The sequence below is a fragment of the Sinohyriopsis cumingii genome, chromosome 5 (assembly GCF_028554795.1).
Source record: "Sinohyriopsis cumingii isolate HCF-2022 chromosome 5, ASM2855479v2, whole genome shotgun sequence".
Classification (NCBI taxonomy): domain Eukaryota; kingdom Metazoa; phylum Mollusca; class Bivalvia; order Unionida; family Unionidae; genus Sinohyriopsis; species Sinohyriopsis cumingii.
In genome coordinates, this window is record NC_142965.1 from 10756782 (window position 1) to 10777611 (window position 20830).

A 20830-nucleotide genomic window follows, 5' to 3' on the forward strand; every position below is an offset into this window, starting at 1 on the left:
GTACACAGAAATTCAGGAGGGTGCACCATTCTAATAACAAAGTGCCATTATACACGTGACTGAGTATAGTTTATTTCAATAGTTCATGACAAAATCTGTTGTAGAATATAGTGTACTGTGCCTTTTCTTCTTGAATGAAGTTTACTTGTTTGCCATGGCTCCTCACTATACAACAGCCAGTTAAATTGGCTATCTGTAATCCTGATCAAGTAATGGATTGGCTAATTCTCAATGAGTATTTGTACACCTTGTTATGCATATTCATATTTTTTAATCTCCTGGTACATGAATTTATCCAATTTTTGTAATTTTTATTCATAGCTGTAAATTGTACAGATTGTCCTAAGATTATAAGCATGCAAAATTGCATATGATCTATAAATAGATACTTACAGATGTCTTGATAGTTACTAATAATAGATTTATTAGTAAACATGTTTATGAGATTTGTTCTTTTTCCCCATTAGAGAGCTTGGTCATGTGGTATCTTAGGAGAATTAAGTTAATTCTTATTGGATGAGTTAGGTCACATGAATAGGTATTTTGTAATATTAGAATATAGTTGTTTGTTCTATCATGTGGGGGTATGTTGCGAAATATAGTTGTATTAGAAGGTGCATTTTGGGAGAGATTTGAGCAGTCAAATTTCATTCCTATTTTGAAGTCATTATTTGTGTTCCTGAGTAACATCAAGTCTACAGACAACTTTATGTTGTACTTAGATATTATTTATGGGGAAAAACATTTTTTTGGGACTGTTCAGCAGAGATTTTAAAAAAATGCTCATATTTTGGACTATAATATTATTCTGGAACTATTCAAAGAGTTCTGGATAATACCGTTTTGACAATGTCACGATTTTTGGTGGACCAGTTCATTTCTGGTTCTGATGTTTATATTGGAACTTTTCATTTTCTTAGACTTTAATATAACTCTTTCAGATTATTTTGGATTCACTTCATAATACTGTAAACTCCTTACACATTTTCATTTATAACTTTTGTAATTAAATTATTTGTTAAGTGTTATGAAATTTATTGGTTTAAATTTGCTTCTTTCTGTTACTTAGTTTATGACAACAGAGCTATAGCAACCTTTATAACCATTGTGCTATCTGTTGTTTTTTTTCATCTCTTAAACTGGTTAGATTCCATGCCTTGAAATATATAAATTTGCACTGACACCTTGACGAGAGTGTATATCATGCCAGCGTCCACTAAATGTGGAACACATTCTTCTTGTGTGTATTGACTTCCATCCTGTGGAACAGAAATTTTTTGATGATGTTCCACTTTAGAAAATTGTAAAACTGTATTTTAGTGGTTTGATATTATATGGTTATCTTTAAGTTTCTGTATCTTTTAAAAAGTTTCAACATCTTTGTGGGAGTACATGTTTGCTTTTATTTGGAATGATTTCATTTTCCTGAAGGTTTACAATAATTTATATCTTTACATTTTTAGAACTTTTAATCATCGCTTGAATACATACATACATATGTATGTGCATACCTATACATTCAGATTGTTTCATGCAGTGTTGAATGAAAACATGGTTTTGGCAAAGGTTACTGTATTTCTGCATAGATGAGGATAATGCTCATAATTTCCACCTATCTTTTATTTGATTCTTTTCATCTTTGGACTTATTTTCAGGGAAAACCAATTTTGGGTGTTAAGAAATACAATAAAATATGTTTTTGTGGTGGAAGCACTGCCTTCGAAGTACTCCCTACCATTGCATTGCCCTTGGATTCCAATTAGGGCCTATGTGGCCCATAAATCCCTGACTTTGGGCCCCTTTTAGCCTTTCTTCAATTTAAATATCCAGGGTTATCCCCCAGCATGAAGATATTGTTAAGATAATGTAAAAGATGCATGCAGATTAACTGCATTATCATAGATTGTAATCATGGTAAAATTGGTTAAAGTGAATGTCAGGGCTCCATTTTAAAAATGAGATATTATCATTTTAAATTTCAAAGGTGTATGATAATAATAATGATAATAATAATAATAATAAATAATAATAATAGATGTCATTTGCTGGCATTTGTGACTTTGTTTCATCAACATTATGTTTTGGTGTCGGTGTTTTTTTAAGTTACGTAACATGCATCAAAATGTTTTAGATTTCATTTTCATTTCAGTCATTGTTTTCGTGGAATCTTCTAGGTCTGTTCTGTGATGTGCATTTATAGGATTAATGTTAATTTTATCCTTTTTAAATGTGCAAAACAAAAAAAAATGTGCTGGAAATTGTGTATCATATTTGCAAATCGTACTTGTCTTTTTTTCATTAAACCTCTTTATTAATAGAAAATTCTCTAATTTCTTCATATGAAGTGGAGAATTTTTCCCCTATATTTTCAGTTCTAGAATAGACCCCAAATATTTGAATTTTACTCCACATGTTAAACTTGCACATTTTATTTTCAGCTACATTAGAAAAGATATTGCAGGGATGCTGGGACCACTTTCAGAAATGCATGCTTGGTGGCACATAGGGGCTGGATTAGGCACCTATCTCTCTATTATATTTGTGTAAGTAAATGATGAAAATATACAGTATTTTATATCATTTTTCCTGTACCATAAATGCATGAACTGTACAGTATTATATACCAATTTTCCTGTACCATCAATGCATGAAAAGGCATAATTTGTTTCTTACATCAGTTTTTTTAAAAAACATTTACCTTACTGAAGGCATGTGAAGTTCATACAAAGGATGAACTGAAATTTATACTCACAGTAATTTTTACTTATAATTATCTATCCATTGAAAACAAATGTAAAAGACTGTATGAAGAATTACAGACAATAGAGTTATTTTGCATGATTAGTTTAGGTTTGAACCATAAGATATAAATTGTTTTTATGTTGGCTAAAGTTTACAGGTACAGAAAAGAATAACACAAAAATTGTTTCCTTTTTTTTCTCCCTTTCAAAATATATTCAGTGGGTAAACTTCATCTTAAAACATGCAATAAATTAAGACAAATCATTTTAAAAATCACTTGCATACAACTGTAGATGTTGCCTCGTTGACACCTGCAGGTTTTTATTAATTGTTTGTTATGTTTTAGTTATTTTATATATTCATAATTTTTTTAAATATGATTATTAAACTAATTTAAGTTTTGAACAGTATCTGTACTGAACACTATCTTTTTGCAGAACACATACAAGATACACACACCTGAAAAAGAATCCTCAATTTAAGGTAAGTGTTTGTATTTTACTGAATCATTGAAATGTGTAATGGGAACAAAATTCGTTTATATTCCAAACTTCGTGAAGTTAGAGGTACATGAGATTCAGTTTGTTCATCCATTCTTCAAGTTTCTTTCTGTCCCACCTTTTGGGAAGCAAACTTAGAGTTATGTTGCATCTTACAATGACCGTATATCACTTGCATATTTATTGTTATCCACACGCTTTAGCAGTTGCATATTTACATGTTAATGTTGTCCACATGCTTTAGCAGTTGCATATTTACATGTTACATGTTATCAACATGCTTTAGCAGTTGCATATTTACATGTTACATGTTATCAACATGCTTCAGCTGTTGCATATTTACATGTTACATGTTATCAACATGCTTTAGCAGTTGCATATTTACATGTTACATGTTATCAACATGCTTTAGCAGTTGCATATTTACATGTTACATGTTATCAACATGCTTCAGCTGTTGCATATTTACATGTTAATATTATCCACATGCTTTAGCAGTTGCATATTTACATGTTACATGTTATCAACATGCTTTAGCAGTTGCATATTTACATGTTACATGTTATCCACATGCTTTAGCAGTTGCATATTTACATGTTACATGTTATCCACATGCTTCAGCTGTTGCATATTTACATGTTACATGTTATCCACATGCTTTAGCTGTTGCATATTTACATGTTACATGTTATCCACATGCTTTAGCAGTTGCATATTTACATGTTACATGTTATCAACATGCTTCAGCTGTTGCATATTTACATGTTACATGTTATCAACATGCTTTAGCAGTTGCATATTTACATGTTATCCACATGCTTTAGCAGTTGCATATTTACATGTTACATGTTATCCACATGCTTCAGCTGTTGCATATTTACATGTTACATGTTATCAACACGCTTTAGCAGTTGCATATTTACATGTTACATGTTATCAACATGCTTTAGCAGTTGCATATTTACATGTTACATGTTATCCACATGCTTTAGCAGTTGCATATTTACATGTTACATGTTATCAACATGCTTCAGCAGTTGCATATTTACATGTTACATGTTATCAACATGCTTCAGCTGTTGCATATTTACATGTTACATGTTATCCACATGCTTTAGCAGTTGCATATTTACATGTTAATGTTATCCACATGCTTTAGCAGTTGCATATTTACATGTTACATGTTATCCACATGCTTTAGCAGTTGCATATTTACATGTTACATGTTATCCACATGCTTCAGCAGTTGCATATTTACATGTTACATGTTATCCACATGCTTTAGCAGTTGCATATTTACATGTTACATGTTATCAACATGCTTCAGCAGTTGCATATTTACATGTTACATGTTATCCACATGCTTTAGCAGTTGCATATTTACATGTTACATGTTATCCACATGCTTTAGCAGTTGCATATTTACATGTTAATGTTATCCACATGCTTTAGCAGTTGCATATTTACACGTTACATGTTATCCACATGCTTTAGCAGTTGCATATTTACATGTTACATGTTATCAACATGCTTCAGCAGTTGCATATTTACATGTTAATGTTATCCACATGCTTTAGCAGTTGCATATTTACATGTTAATGTTATCCACATGCTTTAGCAGTTGCATATTTACATGTTACATGTTATCCACATGCCTTAGCAGTTGCATATTTACATGTTACATGTTATCAACATGCTTCAGCAGTTGCATATTTACATGTTACATGTTATCAACATGCTTTAGCAGTTGCATATTTACATGTTACATGTTATCCACACACTTTAGCAGTTGCATATTTATATGTTACATGTTATCCACACACTTTAGCAGTTGCGTATTTACATGTTACATGTTATCCACATGCTTAAGTAGGGGATATTGGGGGGATACAATCTGTCTGTTACAACATGTCCTAAACCACTAAGTGGAAATTTGTAGTTATGTTGCCCTTGTGGTAACCATCTGTAAATGGGTTGTCATCCTTTGATCCCACCCCTGGAGTGTCAGGAAGAGTTGAAAGTTCTAATTACAAATATTGCTGTTACAATAACATTTTCAAATATAAAGTTATAGCCAAAATGCACATCATATATATGTCAGCAGACCTGCCCCTTATTTAATTTGCTTGGGATGCAAAAACTGATTTTTTTGTATACTGCAAATCCTGATTTTTAAAAATGCCCCCCAAAAAAACATTTAATTCATGATGGCTCTGCCTCCTTCAAAGAGAGTAAAAATGATGCAGAAATTCTGCGAGGAATACACTACCATCATATCATGAAAATCTATCTTTTTACCATTTTCATCTTTTATGCTGATATTTAGTGTGTTACTTGAGACTAAATATCCGCATAAAAGATGAAATGGAAAAATGATAGATTTTCACAGTATAATAATAATAATAATAATGAGGACTTTGTATAGCGCCTAATCTTTAGAAGCTCTAAGCGTTTTAAAACATTAGACAACACCTATAAGATACAAAACATATAATGATGTGATTACAAAAACAAACACCATGAAACTAGAAAACATTATTTAAAAAAACATGCTGAGAATATTTAAGGTAGGAAACATTATTCGGTCTTTAAGTTTGTTCTTGCAGTCAAAACAAGTGAGTTTTGAGAGCACTCTTGAATGTGATCACTGTGTCTTTGTGTGTAAGTTCAGTGGGCAATTCATACCACATTGCTGGGCCCTGGTATGCAAAAGAATGCTGTCCATATGACTTTGTTTTCATTCAGGGAATAATGAGTATACAATTGTCAGAAGATGAGCGTAAGTATCTTGCTGGTGTGTACACATGGGTGAGGTTGGATAAGTATGTTGGACTAGAGTCCGACAGTGAAACATAGCACAGAGAACAAATTTTGTGTTTGATTCTGGAGCGAATGGATAGCCAGTATAGGGTACAGAGCAGCGGGTAGGTGTGCTCTGATCGTGTTACTCTAAGTACGATCCGAGCAGATGTTTTTTGAAGTTTCTGGAGCAGATATTGAGATGAACCAGACAGAATTGAGTTACAATAGTCCAGCCTTGAAAGTACTAATGAACACACAAGTGTTTTAGTGGCATCAACTGAAAGATATTTGCGAATTGAGCTGATGCATCTCAGCTCAAGATATGCAGCCTTGCACATGTTCATGACATGTTGGTGCAATGTGAGAGTACTGTCCAGAGTAACACCTAGGTTTTGCACTGATTGTGTGAGTTTAATGTTGGTGTTGCTGATATTTATTGTTTGAGGTAAAGGATGTGAATGAGAAAGTCTTTGTGTTGTGATTAGAATGGCCTCAGTTTTATCATCATTCTTCTGCAGCTTGTTACATGTCATCCATGATTTCACGTCAGAAATGCACCTCTCTACACCTTGGATGGTAGCATCAACTTCAGTGGGGTGGCTAGATTTGTATATTTGGGTGTCATCAGCGTACAATTATAACAGTATAACTGTAGCATACTTTTTCACATTAAGTAAATAGCATAAGACAGTGGAGATGTCAATTCCTTTGTAAAGTTGTTGTAAATACATGGTAACAAACAATATCTTGGTTATTTTCTCAAAATTCTGACTTTTTTCCTTTGACATCTTGACTTTTATTCCACTCTTGTCAGGTCTGTATCAGATTTTGTGTTATGAATATAGAATTGAATGAGCTTTAAAAAGAGTGGGAATTTGCAGTGGCTGCACTGCAAGTAACTTTGGATGACATTACACAGTTCTTATTGATATTTCTATAAAATAATCATAGTTGGTATTAATGAAATCCTTGATAGCACATGTTTGCTTTATACTCATGAGAAGTGAAATAGCTAATCCTTTTTCTTTCTGTATTATATATGATACTCAGTGTTACGACTCTATGGTTTTAAACAAAAAAAATGAAAAGAGCGAAAACCAACAAGGTTTGCAACATTCAAAAAAAAATATTATTTTCCTAGAATACAAAGTGAACATTTAAAAATAACTTGCAGTATTGTGAATTAAATCCCAGTAGTCCTAAAAATTCTATCATAAGTCCAAATGTGTAAAGTTCCAGTTGAATTCCAGTGGTGTTCCAAACAAATTCCAATATTGAATGCATTGATGTCCTTGTAGTCTTGAATGTGCTAATGTGCCAGTGGCCTATAATGTGGCAATGTACTAAGAGACTTTTGATGTATCACAATAATATAATCCAAAATGCCTTTTACTGAATTTACTATATTACCAAATTAATAATTTAGTCCAAGAAGTATCAGTGAGCACTGAAATTCAGTTGAATAATTTAATAAATAAATCCACCCAAATTAAAAGCTGGACACAACAATAAGACTGATTCTGCTTCAGATGTTAATGCAGGAATGAGTAGTTTTTCAAGAAAATTACATTGGTATAGAAAGCTAAGATACAATAATAGAGCCAGATGTAGGTCAGTTTTCTCTCTAAAACATTCAAAATTGTCAACAAGTTTAGGAATTTCCAAGTGAAAAAGTAATATCTTACATTCAAATGGAAGGGAACTTGTTTATCTCCATTAATAATGATCTGAATATTTAATCTATAATCATAGAGAAATATTAGCTATGTATTATGTTGTTTACAAAATAAATGTCACTGATCATGCAAACCATTAACTTTATTTTGGACTAAGGTCAATTTCAGAATACAGATAAACATAATTTAAAATGTAAAACATTGAGAAAAGCCAACAAACAAGACCAGTTAAATATATTTAAAATCAGTATTAATATGAAAATTTTCTTTTCAGGTATGGTTGGGATTTTGGCCATATGTAACACTTGAAGAATCTGCAGGTAAAAAATATTAGAGGCAAACCACAGCAGAACAGGATTCCTTTTATTTAATTTACACCTACCCATCAGAGCATGTGACAGAAAAGTTATAAGGTTGTTTTATCATGTCCATTAGCTATTAAGTAAGAATGATTATATTTTTCCTAGAATTTTAAGTAATCAATAATTGCATCACATGTCAAGTGGTTTTGTATGCGCCACTTGATTTGAAAGCTGTTGCATAAATTTTCAATGTAAATTTAATTAAAATTGCTACTGCAGAGAAAGAGATGATACAGGCAGGGGCATTGGATGATCCCTACTGTACAGTATGTGCAGACCTGCCAGCCCTTACTGAAATAACCTTTAAGCTGCAAAACAATATGAAAATATGATCGGATCAAATCTGGTAATTGACATATCCAGGTTTGATCTGGATCCAATTTTCTTATTATGATTCAGTTGAGTTGGTCAGGGAACCAGACTAACTTTACAGGAATACTTCAGCTGCTTTAATTCTCAGGTGTTTAATGGAAAACACCTGTATGATCAGGCTTTTGGTTATAGTATTTCTCAAACTGCCATTAAACAAACCAAAACATGTTGAAGGTGAAAGGGACTTTCAACCTCTTGACAAATTCAGACAGTCAAAAATGAATATTCAGATTTTTAGAGAGAAAAAGCAGGAAATTCAACAGTTACTTTTATTGGATATCATGTTTTGTTGATTTAAACGTCTCATGGCAAAAGAGATGATTATCATCACCACTTGAAATTGAGATAAAAAAAAACGATTACTTTAAGTTTAGTGAAAGAAGCATTTGAGCTCCATAGGGTTTAGAACTGCAGTTTTTGAGACTGTATTGGAAGTAATTATGGTTGAAGTGTACTTTACAAACTTTTCACTTGAATATAATGTTTGCCTCCTCAGCATCACAACTGAACTTTCCAGTTAGATATTTACTGTTATATTGACAATAGCAGTACATGACATTTTATTACACCTTGCTGAAAAATAGTTTAGCATGTGGAGAAATGTACACAGCCTTGCTAAGATATTGTTTGGGTTGGCAGGTCTTTTCTGAATCTGTATTTTAAATAATTTATTTATTTGTCTTGAACAGTACATGAGAAAATTAACTATTATTCTGTAAGCTATATTTTTTCAGTCTGTTATAGTGACCCATATTTTACATATTGGCATGTAATAAAACTAGGTGATATCCATCTTACAAGTGTTGTTGGCCTGGAGGGATGTCATTCCTAAAAGCCCATGGTTTGGTGTCTACTGTCTGTTGCTAATAATGGTTGTGTTTTTAATAATAAGGAACTTGAATGTATTTAGCACATCTGGCGTTTTGAACAGGTATGGTATGCAAAGGGACATAAAATCAATTGTCATCCTGAGATAAATGATTAGTCGGATTTGTTACTTCCCTTGTGATCAACAGCTTCTGTGTAGGCTCTTCCAACATTACTGAATCATTTCATTTGGAAATGCTCATTAAAGGTAATTTCTTCAATATTTTCTGAATTTTGTTAATCATTTCTCAGATAAGAGATAGAAATGAAAAAATACTAAGATTGGATGTATTTGCTTTATAAGAAATATGATTTTCCACACTTTATAAGCTAAGTTCACCCCTTTGATCCTATTTAATGCCATATTTCCTGAACCCTCCATACATCCTGTTTAATGTCATATTTCCTGAACAATCAAAGTCATATGTATTCTCAGTCATTTTATTTTATCTCTAACACTAAATATATGGTGCATAAAATATTAGGAGACTACCATAAATTGGAATTTTTGGTCTAATATGACTACCATTAATTGAGATTTTGGGTCATTAATATGACTATCATAAATTGGGATTTGGGGTCATTAATATGACTAACATAAATTGAGATTTTGGGTCATTAATAAAAATGCTACCATAAATTGGGATTTCGGGTTTTTAATATGACTGCCATAAATTGGGATTGATTTTGGGTCATTAATAAAATTACTTCCATAAATTGGGATTTTGGGTTATTAATATGACTACCATAAATTGGGATTTTGTGCCATTAATATGACTATCATAAATTGGGATTTTGGGTCATTAACATGACTATCATAAATTGGGATTTTGGGTCATTAATATGACTACCATAAATTGGGATTTTGGGTCATTAATAAAAATACTACCATAAATTGGGATTTGGGGTTTTTAATATGACTACCATAAAGTGGGATTTTGGATCATTAACATGACTATAAAGTGGGATTTTGGGTCATTAATAAAAAAAATACTACCATAAATTGGGATTTTGGGACATTAATATGACTACCATAAATTGGGATTTGGGGCCATATGACTATCATTAATTGGGATTTGTGGTCATTAATATGACTACCATAAATTGGGATTTTGAGTCATTAATAGGACTACCATACATTTGGATTTTGTGTCATTAATATGACTATCATAAATTGGGATTTGTGGTCATTATCATAAATTAGGATTTGGGGTCATTAATATGACTACCATAAATTCGCATTTTGTGTCATTAATATGACTATCATAAATTAGGATTTGGGGACATTAATATGACTACCATAAATTGGGATTTTGCATCATTAATATGACTACCATAAATTGGGATTTTGGGTCATTAATATGACTACCATAAATTGGGATTTTGGGTCATTAATATGACTATCATAAATTGGGATTTTGGGTCATTAATATGACTACCATAAATTGGGATTTGGGGCCATATGACTAGCATAAATTGGGATTTGGGGTCATTAATATGACTACCATAAATTGGGATTTTGGGTTATTAATATGACTACCATAGATTGGCATTTTGGGACATTAATATGACTTCCATACATTGGGATTTTGGGTCATTAATATGACTACCATAAATTGGAATTTTGGGTCATTAATATGACTATCATAAATTGGGATTTGGGGTCATTATCATAAATTGGAATTTGGGGTCATTAATATGACTACCATAAATTGGGATTTGGGGCCATATGACTATCATTGATTGGGATTTGTGGTCATTAATATGACTACCATAAATTGGCATTTTGGGACATTAATATGACTTCCATACATTGGGATTTTGGGACATTAATATGACTACCATAAATTGGAATTTTGGGTCATTAATATGACTATCATAAATTGGCATTTGGGGTCATTATCATAAATTGGAATTTGCGGTCATTAATATGACTACCATATATTGGGATTTGGGACATTAATATGACTTCCATATCTTGGGATTTTGGGACATTAATATGGTTTAATATATTTAAAGAAAGTTTTCATGTTGAGTAATTAAATTCTGAAACTTAATAAAACAGGTGTTTGTAACAGGAAAATCACCAACACGGTACTATTTATTTTAGTTTTCCAAGTCAATATATTACAGTTTGCCATGTTAGAAGTAGGCTTCATCTGATTTTTAAGGGGTTATCTGCTTCAGCATAATAATTACCCTTGTCTTTCTGTCCCTCACACCTCGGTTAGATTTTGAGTTTGTGAGTTTTGGGACACTGTTATAAGCAATCCATGTTCCATGAAAACATTTTAGTTTATCTTGGATAATTCAAAATCATAAAATGTTACATCCTGAGAGGTTCAGAATTTCATGTTTTAAATATTTGTGATCAAATTGGTGTCTAATTATGGCCATAGTTGAAGTTCTGTGAAGGTGATAGTGAATTGTTGATATTATTATTATTGTTATTATTATTATTCCCCCCATTAATTGCAGAGGAGAGATCTTGATTTGGACCAGTACGTCCATGCCAAGAAACTTTTTTGCAAAATTTCCCACAAATCATTTAGCTAAGTAAAATGTTATCTGGTTAGCATATTTTATGTATATGTGGATGACCTGATTACATCTAGACAAATGTTATCTGGTTAGCATATTTTATGTATATGTGGATGACCTGATTACATCTAGACAAATGTTATCTGGTTAGCATATTTTATGTATATGTGGATGACCTGATTACATCTAGACAAATGTTATCTGGTTGGCATAGTTTATGCATACATAGATGACCTGATTACATTTTGAGGCCATCACAGCAATGTTTCATTTTTTTCACACAGTTTGACAAAAAGTTTTAATGCAGTTAAAGCAAAAACCACTTGAGGTAGACAAATGACTTTTATATGCATAATTGTTTTCATATATCGATCACCTTGTTAGATTTTCAATCCATTGCAGAATTCATTTAAATTGTTGTAAACATTGGTGTACTTTTTGTGGCCAAACCTTGTTAGTGTGATTTGGCAAAAAGACATTTGAGGTAGGCAAAGGAAATTTGGCATCAATGTCCATATACATATTTAGATGACCTGGGGATTTTTATGCCATAGTAACATTATTTAAAGGTTTTCTAAATTGTTAAACATTTTGCATCATAGACTTTTTGATCTGCAGTGGGAGCGTACATTTTTACAAACACATAAAAATTATTATTATTATTATTGGAAGTCTCATATACCATCAAATATAAAGAATAGCTTATTCAAATTTACACATAATTCGTCTACAGTCACATTGAACAGTGTGAAAAAATGTGATTTTAGAAATATGGTTACAATATGTATATAATCACTAATAGAAGGAATTTGCAAATTAAGTAATTATCCTAACAGGCTAAATCTTGATTTCATAGCAAAATAAAAGGAGTCTGTCTCACAATTTTATAATGACTGAAGACATACAAGTTCTGAAAATTTAAAAACCATTGTTAACATTGGACAAACTTTTACCATTGAAATTTTTAAAAGGAAATGGAAATACAGAATTGCATCTTTTGGTTGACACATACAGTTACTCAAGATTTCTTTGTAGCCAGCTATTTTGGTACAGGCATGCATCTTAGTTAACACAGACTGGAATGGTAAGCTTGGCTAAATTACTATACATTCATGGCAAGACATGTAAAGCGTGTACATTCTACAAACAATCTTTCTGATAGAAAAACATTCAAAATTATGAAAATTATGTGATGCACAACTCTTGAGACAAATTTGTTCATGCTCACTTTAAAAATCTGACCCGGTGAGAACCCAACCCCCCACCCCGCCTTGACATCTAGTAGTACCTGTTCATCGACAGCAATGGAATAAAAATGGTTTTAGGTTCTGTCCTACAGTTGTGTGAAATTTATTTGTGTAGGCTTCTAAAGAAAAATTATAGCAATTTATTTCTGGTAATTCTGGTAATAATTTTAGTAATTTTAGCCAATCAGTGACTTCCTTCTTTTAAATAATGTAATGTGTAATGTTATAATATACCACCACACATAGGCTGGTGTTTTAGATCAAATTATAATTAGTTGCCTGTGACTTTTGACCTGTTTTTCCCTTACAGATTGCACAGTCTGTTATTGATAATAATCAGAGCAGTGTATATTGTAATTGTTATTACAAATGTCATACAGTCAGGCAGATATTTTCTTCAAATGTTGGACATTGTTTGGTTTGCTTTGAACAATGTGAACCTAAATTAATAACATAATACTTAACTTCATGGTGGAAGAGATTATTCCTGCAGACATGTTTTGTGTTCAGTTCATTAAAGTAACATATAACAGTGATTTAGTTCTAGCTAACCATAGGAATACCAAAATGACCTGTCAGTATTGCTTGACAAGACTTGGGGTTTGGTCTACATTTCATAATATATATATAACAAGAATCATACTGTATTTGCCAAACCTAATAATTTCTCCTTTTTTAAATGCTATACTTTATGGATAATTATTACCGTTTCTTGTTAACAAATTTAGTGATTCAGATTAGTTAAGTTGAAAACCATCCAACTTCAGGAAGGAAAAACAAATTTATAAAAATGGCTACCAATTCTACTTGCTAATGAATCTGGGTCCAACTGAAAACTGCACAGAACAAGACCTGCCATTGCATAATGCACTGGCAGATCTGCATCTCTGCACTTTGAGTAGAGTAATCTGTAGAAGTAACATTGACCCTGATGTGCCAGAGCATTATTCAATGGCAGATCGGGGTCTGTGTTGTGTAAAGTTGGACTTGACTTATAAACAAGTGCAATGTGGTAAAATTTGTATAATTTTGTTCTAAACTAATTGAAGATATATGTCAATTATGAAAATAACTTATTTTATACTATGCTGTAAAAATTATGCAGTATTAGAAAGAAAAAAAATACATTAAAAAATATTCTCAGTTATTCTTCTTAGATGTAGCCATCTTAAAAATTACTGAAAACTGGTGGGGGGGGGGATTTTAATAAAATAGACAAATACTTTGGATACAATTATATTTGGTATTTATTTTTGTAATTTGTATTTCTTATCATCAGTTTTTGTCATCATTTCATTTCATGATACAAGAAGAAATATTTGTTGTGTTTTTATATTTTATTGACTACCATGCATACTCACATATAAGTTGGGTCCAACTGCAAACAACATAAACCCTAATCTACCATCAGATAAGACGCTGGTAGATCCGAGTCTGTGTTGATTGTTCTACTGATTAATATAACATATATATGATTATATATAGCATATAGACCAAAACTATCCATCATAAAACTTTACTTAACACTTCAAGTAACAAGATTTACTTCAGGCTTGGATAATTGTATTTTTCTTCCTGTCTAACCTTTCCTGCTTGTGCAATGCATGGTGCTATGTATTTGATGTTTTTTATTAAAAAGAAGTCAAACTTTATCGGCACAGATTCAAAATGGCGCTGTGACCAATGCAAAATCTGAATCAGGTGATAATTTGCACATCTTCTGAATCTTCAAGTCTTGTGTGTATTTTTCTCCCCTTGCTCTGTTGTCATGCAGGTCTTATGGATAGTTTTCTCCCCTTGCTCTATTGTCATGCAGGTCTTATGGATAGTTTTCTCCCCTTGCTCTATTGTCATGCAACTGTCAGAGCACAAAATTATAAAATCAAACTCATTTATTTTGGCCCTAGAACTCTGCAGTGCTTACAGAAATTGGTGAAATTGCTATTAAATATTGAGAGCCACACCACAGTTGAGTCATATTCAAATTAGTATTATAATGAAGTATGGTATAGTGCAGCATAAGACTACAGTGGGAATCATTCAAGTGATGTTAACTGTTGCCCAGTTCTCATGCTTCTTCTAGTGTATGCATATCAATGCACTATTTTGTATCCATTGGGTTTTGAGGAATAATGGTGTATCCTGTCCAGGATTAAATATAATACTTCGTCTTTCATCATGTGATATAATTTTCATAGGTTAAATTCTGTACCTTATTTCTATTCCACCATGTATCATACGGTATTTGAATCTTTACCTTATTTCTGTCCCACCTGTGTTTTATACTGTCATGTTTTAATTAAATTTTACCTCCCTTAAGCAGTCACCTCAGTAAAAAGACCAAGTTTTTCCATGCCTTTGGTGGCTGTTAAACAGAGGTTGAACTCTACTAATATTTTCAGTGAAACAGCATAGATCCTGATCTGATGGTGCATTATGGGTAATTCTGTGTATACACTATTCACAGTCTGATGGTGCATTATGGGATGGTAATTCTCTGTGTACATTATTCAGTCTGGTGATGCATTATGAGATGGTAATTCTCTGTACATTATTCACAGTCTGATGGTGCATTATGGGTAATTCTATGTATACACTATGTGTGTACACTATTCACAGTCTAATGGTTCATTATGGGATGGTAATTCTGTGTGTACACTATTCACAGTCTGATGGTACATTATCAATTCTGGATATATACTATTGACAGTTGGATGGTGCATTATGGAATGGTAATTCTGGATATACACTATTCATAGTTTGATATTGCATTATGGAATGGTAATTATATGTGTACACTATTCATTGCTTGATAGTGCATTATGGGATAGTAATTCTTTGTGTACACTTCATAGTTTGATAGTGCATTATGGGATGGTAATTCTATGTATACACTATTCACAGTTTGATGGTACATTATGGGATGGTAAATCTATGTGTACACTATTCACAGTTTGATGGTGCATTATGGGATAGTAAATCTATGTGTACACTATTCATAGTTTGATGCCAATAGTACATGATATAAATATAAAATGCCTCTGAGTAAGAAGTTAAGGTTACTAATATTCCTGTGACAACCTGTCATAAACAACACCTGCATATTTAAAAACAAATTTGTCGAAAAAAACACATGTCCATAAACGACATCTTTAGGGTTCCTCAATGAAAATCATTGTACAGTGTTTTATTGTCCTTTATCTAGGTAAGCCTTCATAGACAGAAGTAGGGAACACCAGTTCTTTTCTATAGTACCTGCTCTACCTGCAAAGAAAGGACATTTTGTTTCATTACAAAATTGTAAAATAAAACCATCGTAAGAATTTCTGAGTCTACCTGTTTTCTTGAAAATAGTCCACAGTAAAAAAAAAATAGAAATGGCTAAAAACTACTATCGTTTGGTACCATTTTTACTTGCTTATAAGTCAGGTCAAATTGCAGACAACATAGACCCTGATCTGCCACAGCATTATGCATGATTTCTACAATATTATCTGACAGTGCCAAACATGTCCCAACCCCATGCAGTGTACTTAATCTTTTCTCATAAGACCCTTTGAGACAGAGCCGTGAGCTATTCTAATGCCTTTGAGATATAGCCATGAACTATTCTAATGCCCTTTGAGATAGAGTCATGAACTATTTTAATGCCTTTGGGATAGAGCCATGAACTATTCTAATGCCTTTGAGATAGAATCATGAACTATTATAGTGCCCTTTGAGATAGAGCCATGAACCATTCTAATGCCCTTTGAGATAGAGTCTTGAACTATTCTAATGCCCTTAGAGATAGTGCCATGAACTATTCTAATGCCTTTGAGATAGAGTCTTGAACTATTCTAATACCCTTTGAGATTGAGCCATGAACTATTCTAATGCCTGTTGAAATAGAGCCATGATTTATTCTAATACCCTTTGAAATAGAGCCATGAACTGTTCTAATGCCTTTGAGACAGAGCCATGAACTATTCTAATGCCCTTTGAAATATAGCCATGAACTATTCTAATGCCTTTTGAGATAGAGCCATGAACTACTTTAATGTCCTTTGAGATAGAGCCATGAACTATTATAATGTCTTTGCAATAGAGCCATGAACTATTATAATGCCTTTGAGATAGAGCCATGAACTACTTTAATGTCCTTTAAGATAGAGCCATGAACTATTCTAATGCCCTTTGAAATAGAGCCATGAACTATTCTAATGCCCTTTGAGATAGAGTCATGAACTGTTCTAATGCCCTTTGAAATAGAGCCATGAACTATTCTAATGCCTTTGAAATAGAGCCATGAACTATTCTAATGCCTTTGAGATAGTCTTGAACTGTTCTAATGCCCTTTGAGATAGAGTCATGAACTATTCTAATGCCCTTTGAGATAGAGCCATGAACTATTCTAATGCCCTTTGAAATAGAGCTATGAACTATTATAATAACTTTGAGACAGAGCCATGAACTACTTTAATGCCCTTTGAAATAGAGCCATGAACTATTCTAATGCCTTTGAGATAGAGCCATGAACTATTTTAATGTCCTTTGAGATAGAGCCATGAACTATTATAATGCCTTTGAGATAGAGCCATGAACTATTATAATGCCTCTGAGATAGAGCCATGAAACAAAAACTTGCATGAAAGCCTGTCTGATTCTACATTTTCTATCTGTTTTGACTATATAGCTGTAAAAAGCCAGTGCTTATATCTCATTTATTTAAGTTGATTTCTATTATATTTAGAATACTGTCTTTTCTTAATCCTCATTAAAATCAACACTGGCTACATTGAGAAGTTATTTTGAAAAAGGTTTTGAGATTATGAATTTTTAAGACTACCTTTCATGACAAGAGCAGGTCTCAGTTTCACTGAATGTCTCAGTTTTTCCTCAAATTGATATTTTCTTGGCTATGGTGCTTCATACAGTATTATTTGTTTATCCCATATTGAATTAGTGGAAAGGATGATTATAAGATTTAATACATTTAGACCTTTTTACTCTTGAAAAAAGAGTTAAGGAATTGCTCAAATCAGACAAAGTACTTACTATTTTTCAGAGACAAGACTAGGCTACTTCAAAGAAAATTCAAGATTTTATAAAAGTAGCCTAATCTCTGTCACCTTATATTCTCACTTATGAGTCTAACTGCAAACTGCACAGACCCAGATCTAACAGCGCATTATGTGCTGGTAGATCTGGGTTTGTGCAGTTTGTTAGGAGTTATCAGTAAAAACAACCAAATAGATCCTAATCTGCAGGTGCATTTTGCTATGGCAGATCAGGATCTTTTTTGTTTGCAGTTTGACTAGACTTACATGTGAGCATATATGGTACCTGCTGAATATTCTGTGAAACAATAACTGTTACCAACTATGCAGTAAGAATGATAAGCAGAAATCTCAATTTGAGGAAGAAATTTCAAGATATATAGTGAATCAGGGAACCATACTGTTCAGAGTTGTAGTGAAACCGGTTTATAAAACCATGACAGATATGTAATTTATTGGAAGATGTACATGACATGCAAAGAACATGTAACATTAAGAAAAAGTGTTATAGACTTTGTCTGTTATATGAAGGTGTCCACTAAGACAGGTTTCAGTGAACGTATCAGTGTACACAATTTCAGAAATTGTTACTCTCTTGGAATTATAATGAGGTGTATACTTAAAGCAAAAGGCTACATGTTCTAAAACCCTTTCATCTCATCCATTTGGGTTTCGCGTATATCCTGGAGAATCTTGAAAATGCTTGATGACAAAATCAAGACCTTGAAAATTAGCATGTAAGCTCAGAGTGTCAAAAGTCCTTGAATTATTTTCAGGAGGTCAAATGTCACTGACCTAATTTTATACTACAGTTGCATTCATGTTAATTATTTGTACTGATGGAGACAGTAATGTTCTAAAGTAAATATGTTTTACTTAGAGTGAAGTGGAAAATAAGGACATGACTGATCCATTTTAGAAGCTTATTGCAGAAAGAAAATAAACTTGTATACCTTCTGATGATATGTCATGAATTTAATCCTTAAATCGTTTATTACACAAGTTTTGGACCATGCTCAAAACGTCTTTGAACATTATTACACATGTCTTGGACTGTGCTTAAAAAGTCCTTGAACTTTATGCTTCCAAAGCTGTATGACCATTGCATTTCATCAAAAAGCCTGTAGTCCCAGTTTTATAAAAATTCTCACAATTTCTTACCTGTGATACTCAAGACACTGTAAATATCATTGTCCAAGGTATTACATTATCTTGCTTATGATACTCAAAACAATATCAATGTCAGAGGTATTACATTATCTTGCATATGATACTCAAGACAGTATCAGTATCATTGTCCAAGGTATTACATTATCTTGCATATGATACTCAAGACGATATCAATATATTTGTCTGAGGTATTACATTATCTTGCATATGATACTCAAGACAATATCAGTGTCAGAGGTATTACATTATCTTACATATGATACTCAAGACAATATCAGTGTCAGAGGTATTACATTATCTTGCATATGATACTCGAGACAATATCAATATTTTTGTCTGAGGTATTACAATAACTTGCTTTATGGTACACAAGACAATGTATCTTTAAGGTATTACACTATCTTGCTTATGACACTCAAGACATTGTATCTTTGTCTGAGGTATTACATTATCTTGCTTATGATACTCAAGACAATGTATCTTTGAGGTATTACATTATCTTGCTTACGATACTCAAGACAATAATGTATCTATGTCTGAGTTATTACATTATTTTGCTTATGATACTCAAGACAATATCAATATTTTTGTCTGAGGTATTACAATAACTTGCTTATGATACACAGGACATCAGTATCTTTATCAGAGGTAGAGATAGAGAAAAGGATGATCACTGTTTATTTCTGAAATTTAACACATGTAAACCTTTTTATTTTTAAGAGAATCTAGGAATTCCGAAAAATTTATTAAATCCTCACAATTTTCCTAGACACACAAGAAGGCTGCCTTGGGGAAAATTAAAGATTTTATGAACGTAATTTTATCCATGATGCTTGTAGAATATTGTTTAAAAAAATCATTGTGCGCAACCAATCATGAATATATTCAGAAATCTCAGTTTGAAAAGGTTTGAGATGCTTCTTGAAACTGGGAACTCAGTGCTTGAGATAAAGGTTGAGATTGTAAATTTGAGATTACAATCTCCTGGCTTGAGCCTGAGTCTTAGACGGAGATTCCACTGTCAACCAGTCAGAAACGAGCTTTCAGTAGAAACTTCATTTGTGATTAGTTGAAACAAAATCTCATGGTGAAACTCAGTCTCAAAGATTGTATGGTTTCTTGGCCACATGTGAACAATGCAAATATATTTTGTAACGTTAAAATAGCACATATTTTATATATATAGATGTATCTTAAATATTGATGTTAGTGTAAACTGTTTGAATGAATTGAAATAAATGTTTGGTATTCCATGTGTTCAGGCGGTGTTGAAGAGCAAGAAACAAACAGCTGAATGATACATTTCATTTGTTGTTGCATTTACACTGAATTCTTTATTTTCCTCTCTTTTTTCTTACTTCCTTTTCTGGATGCTTTTTCCTTCTCTCTTTCTTCATGTTTCTTCTTGACTATAATCCCAGAAAATAGTTTAGTTGTTCCAGCGTATCAGGACATTATATTTTTGAGAGCAACAAATGGTGGTAAATGGTTCTAAATCTGGCTGATCCATGA

General features: G+C 32.4%; 1 protein-coding gene across 6 annotated transcripts in view; it reads left to right on the plus strand.

The window, feature by feature from the left end:
* Positions 1 to 20625, plus strand: part of LOC149798629 (alkaline ceramidase 3-like) — a 45355-nt gene extending 24730 nt beyond the window's left edge. The window contains exons 9-12 of one of the 6 annotated variants that reach the window (XR_016421002.1): positions 2439 to 2543; positions 3180 to 3225; positions 7995 to 19758; positions 19806 to 20625. Coding sequence is in view for 1 of the 6 variants with exons in the window: in XM_089957460.1 (XP_089813586.1) it covers positions 2439 to 2543; positions 3180 to 3225; positions 7995 to 8054 (211 nt within the window). In the remaining 5 variants the exon portion in view is untranslated. Of the gene's footprint in view, positions 1 to 2438; positions 2544 to 3179; positions 3226 to 7994 lie in introns of all 6 variants that reach the window. The other 5 variants (XR_016421001.1, XR_016420999.1, XR_016421003.1 and 2 more) reach the window with 5 other exon arrangements.
* Positions 20626 to 20830: the final 205 nt, after the last annotated feature.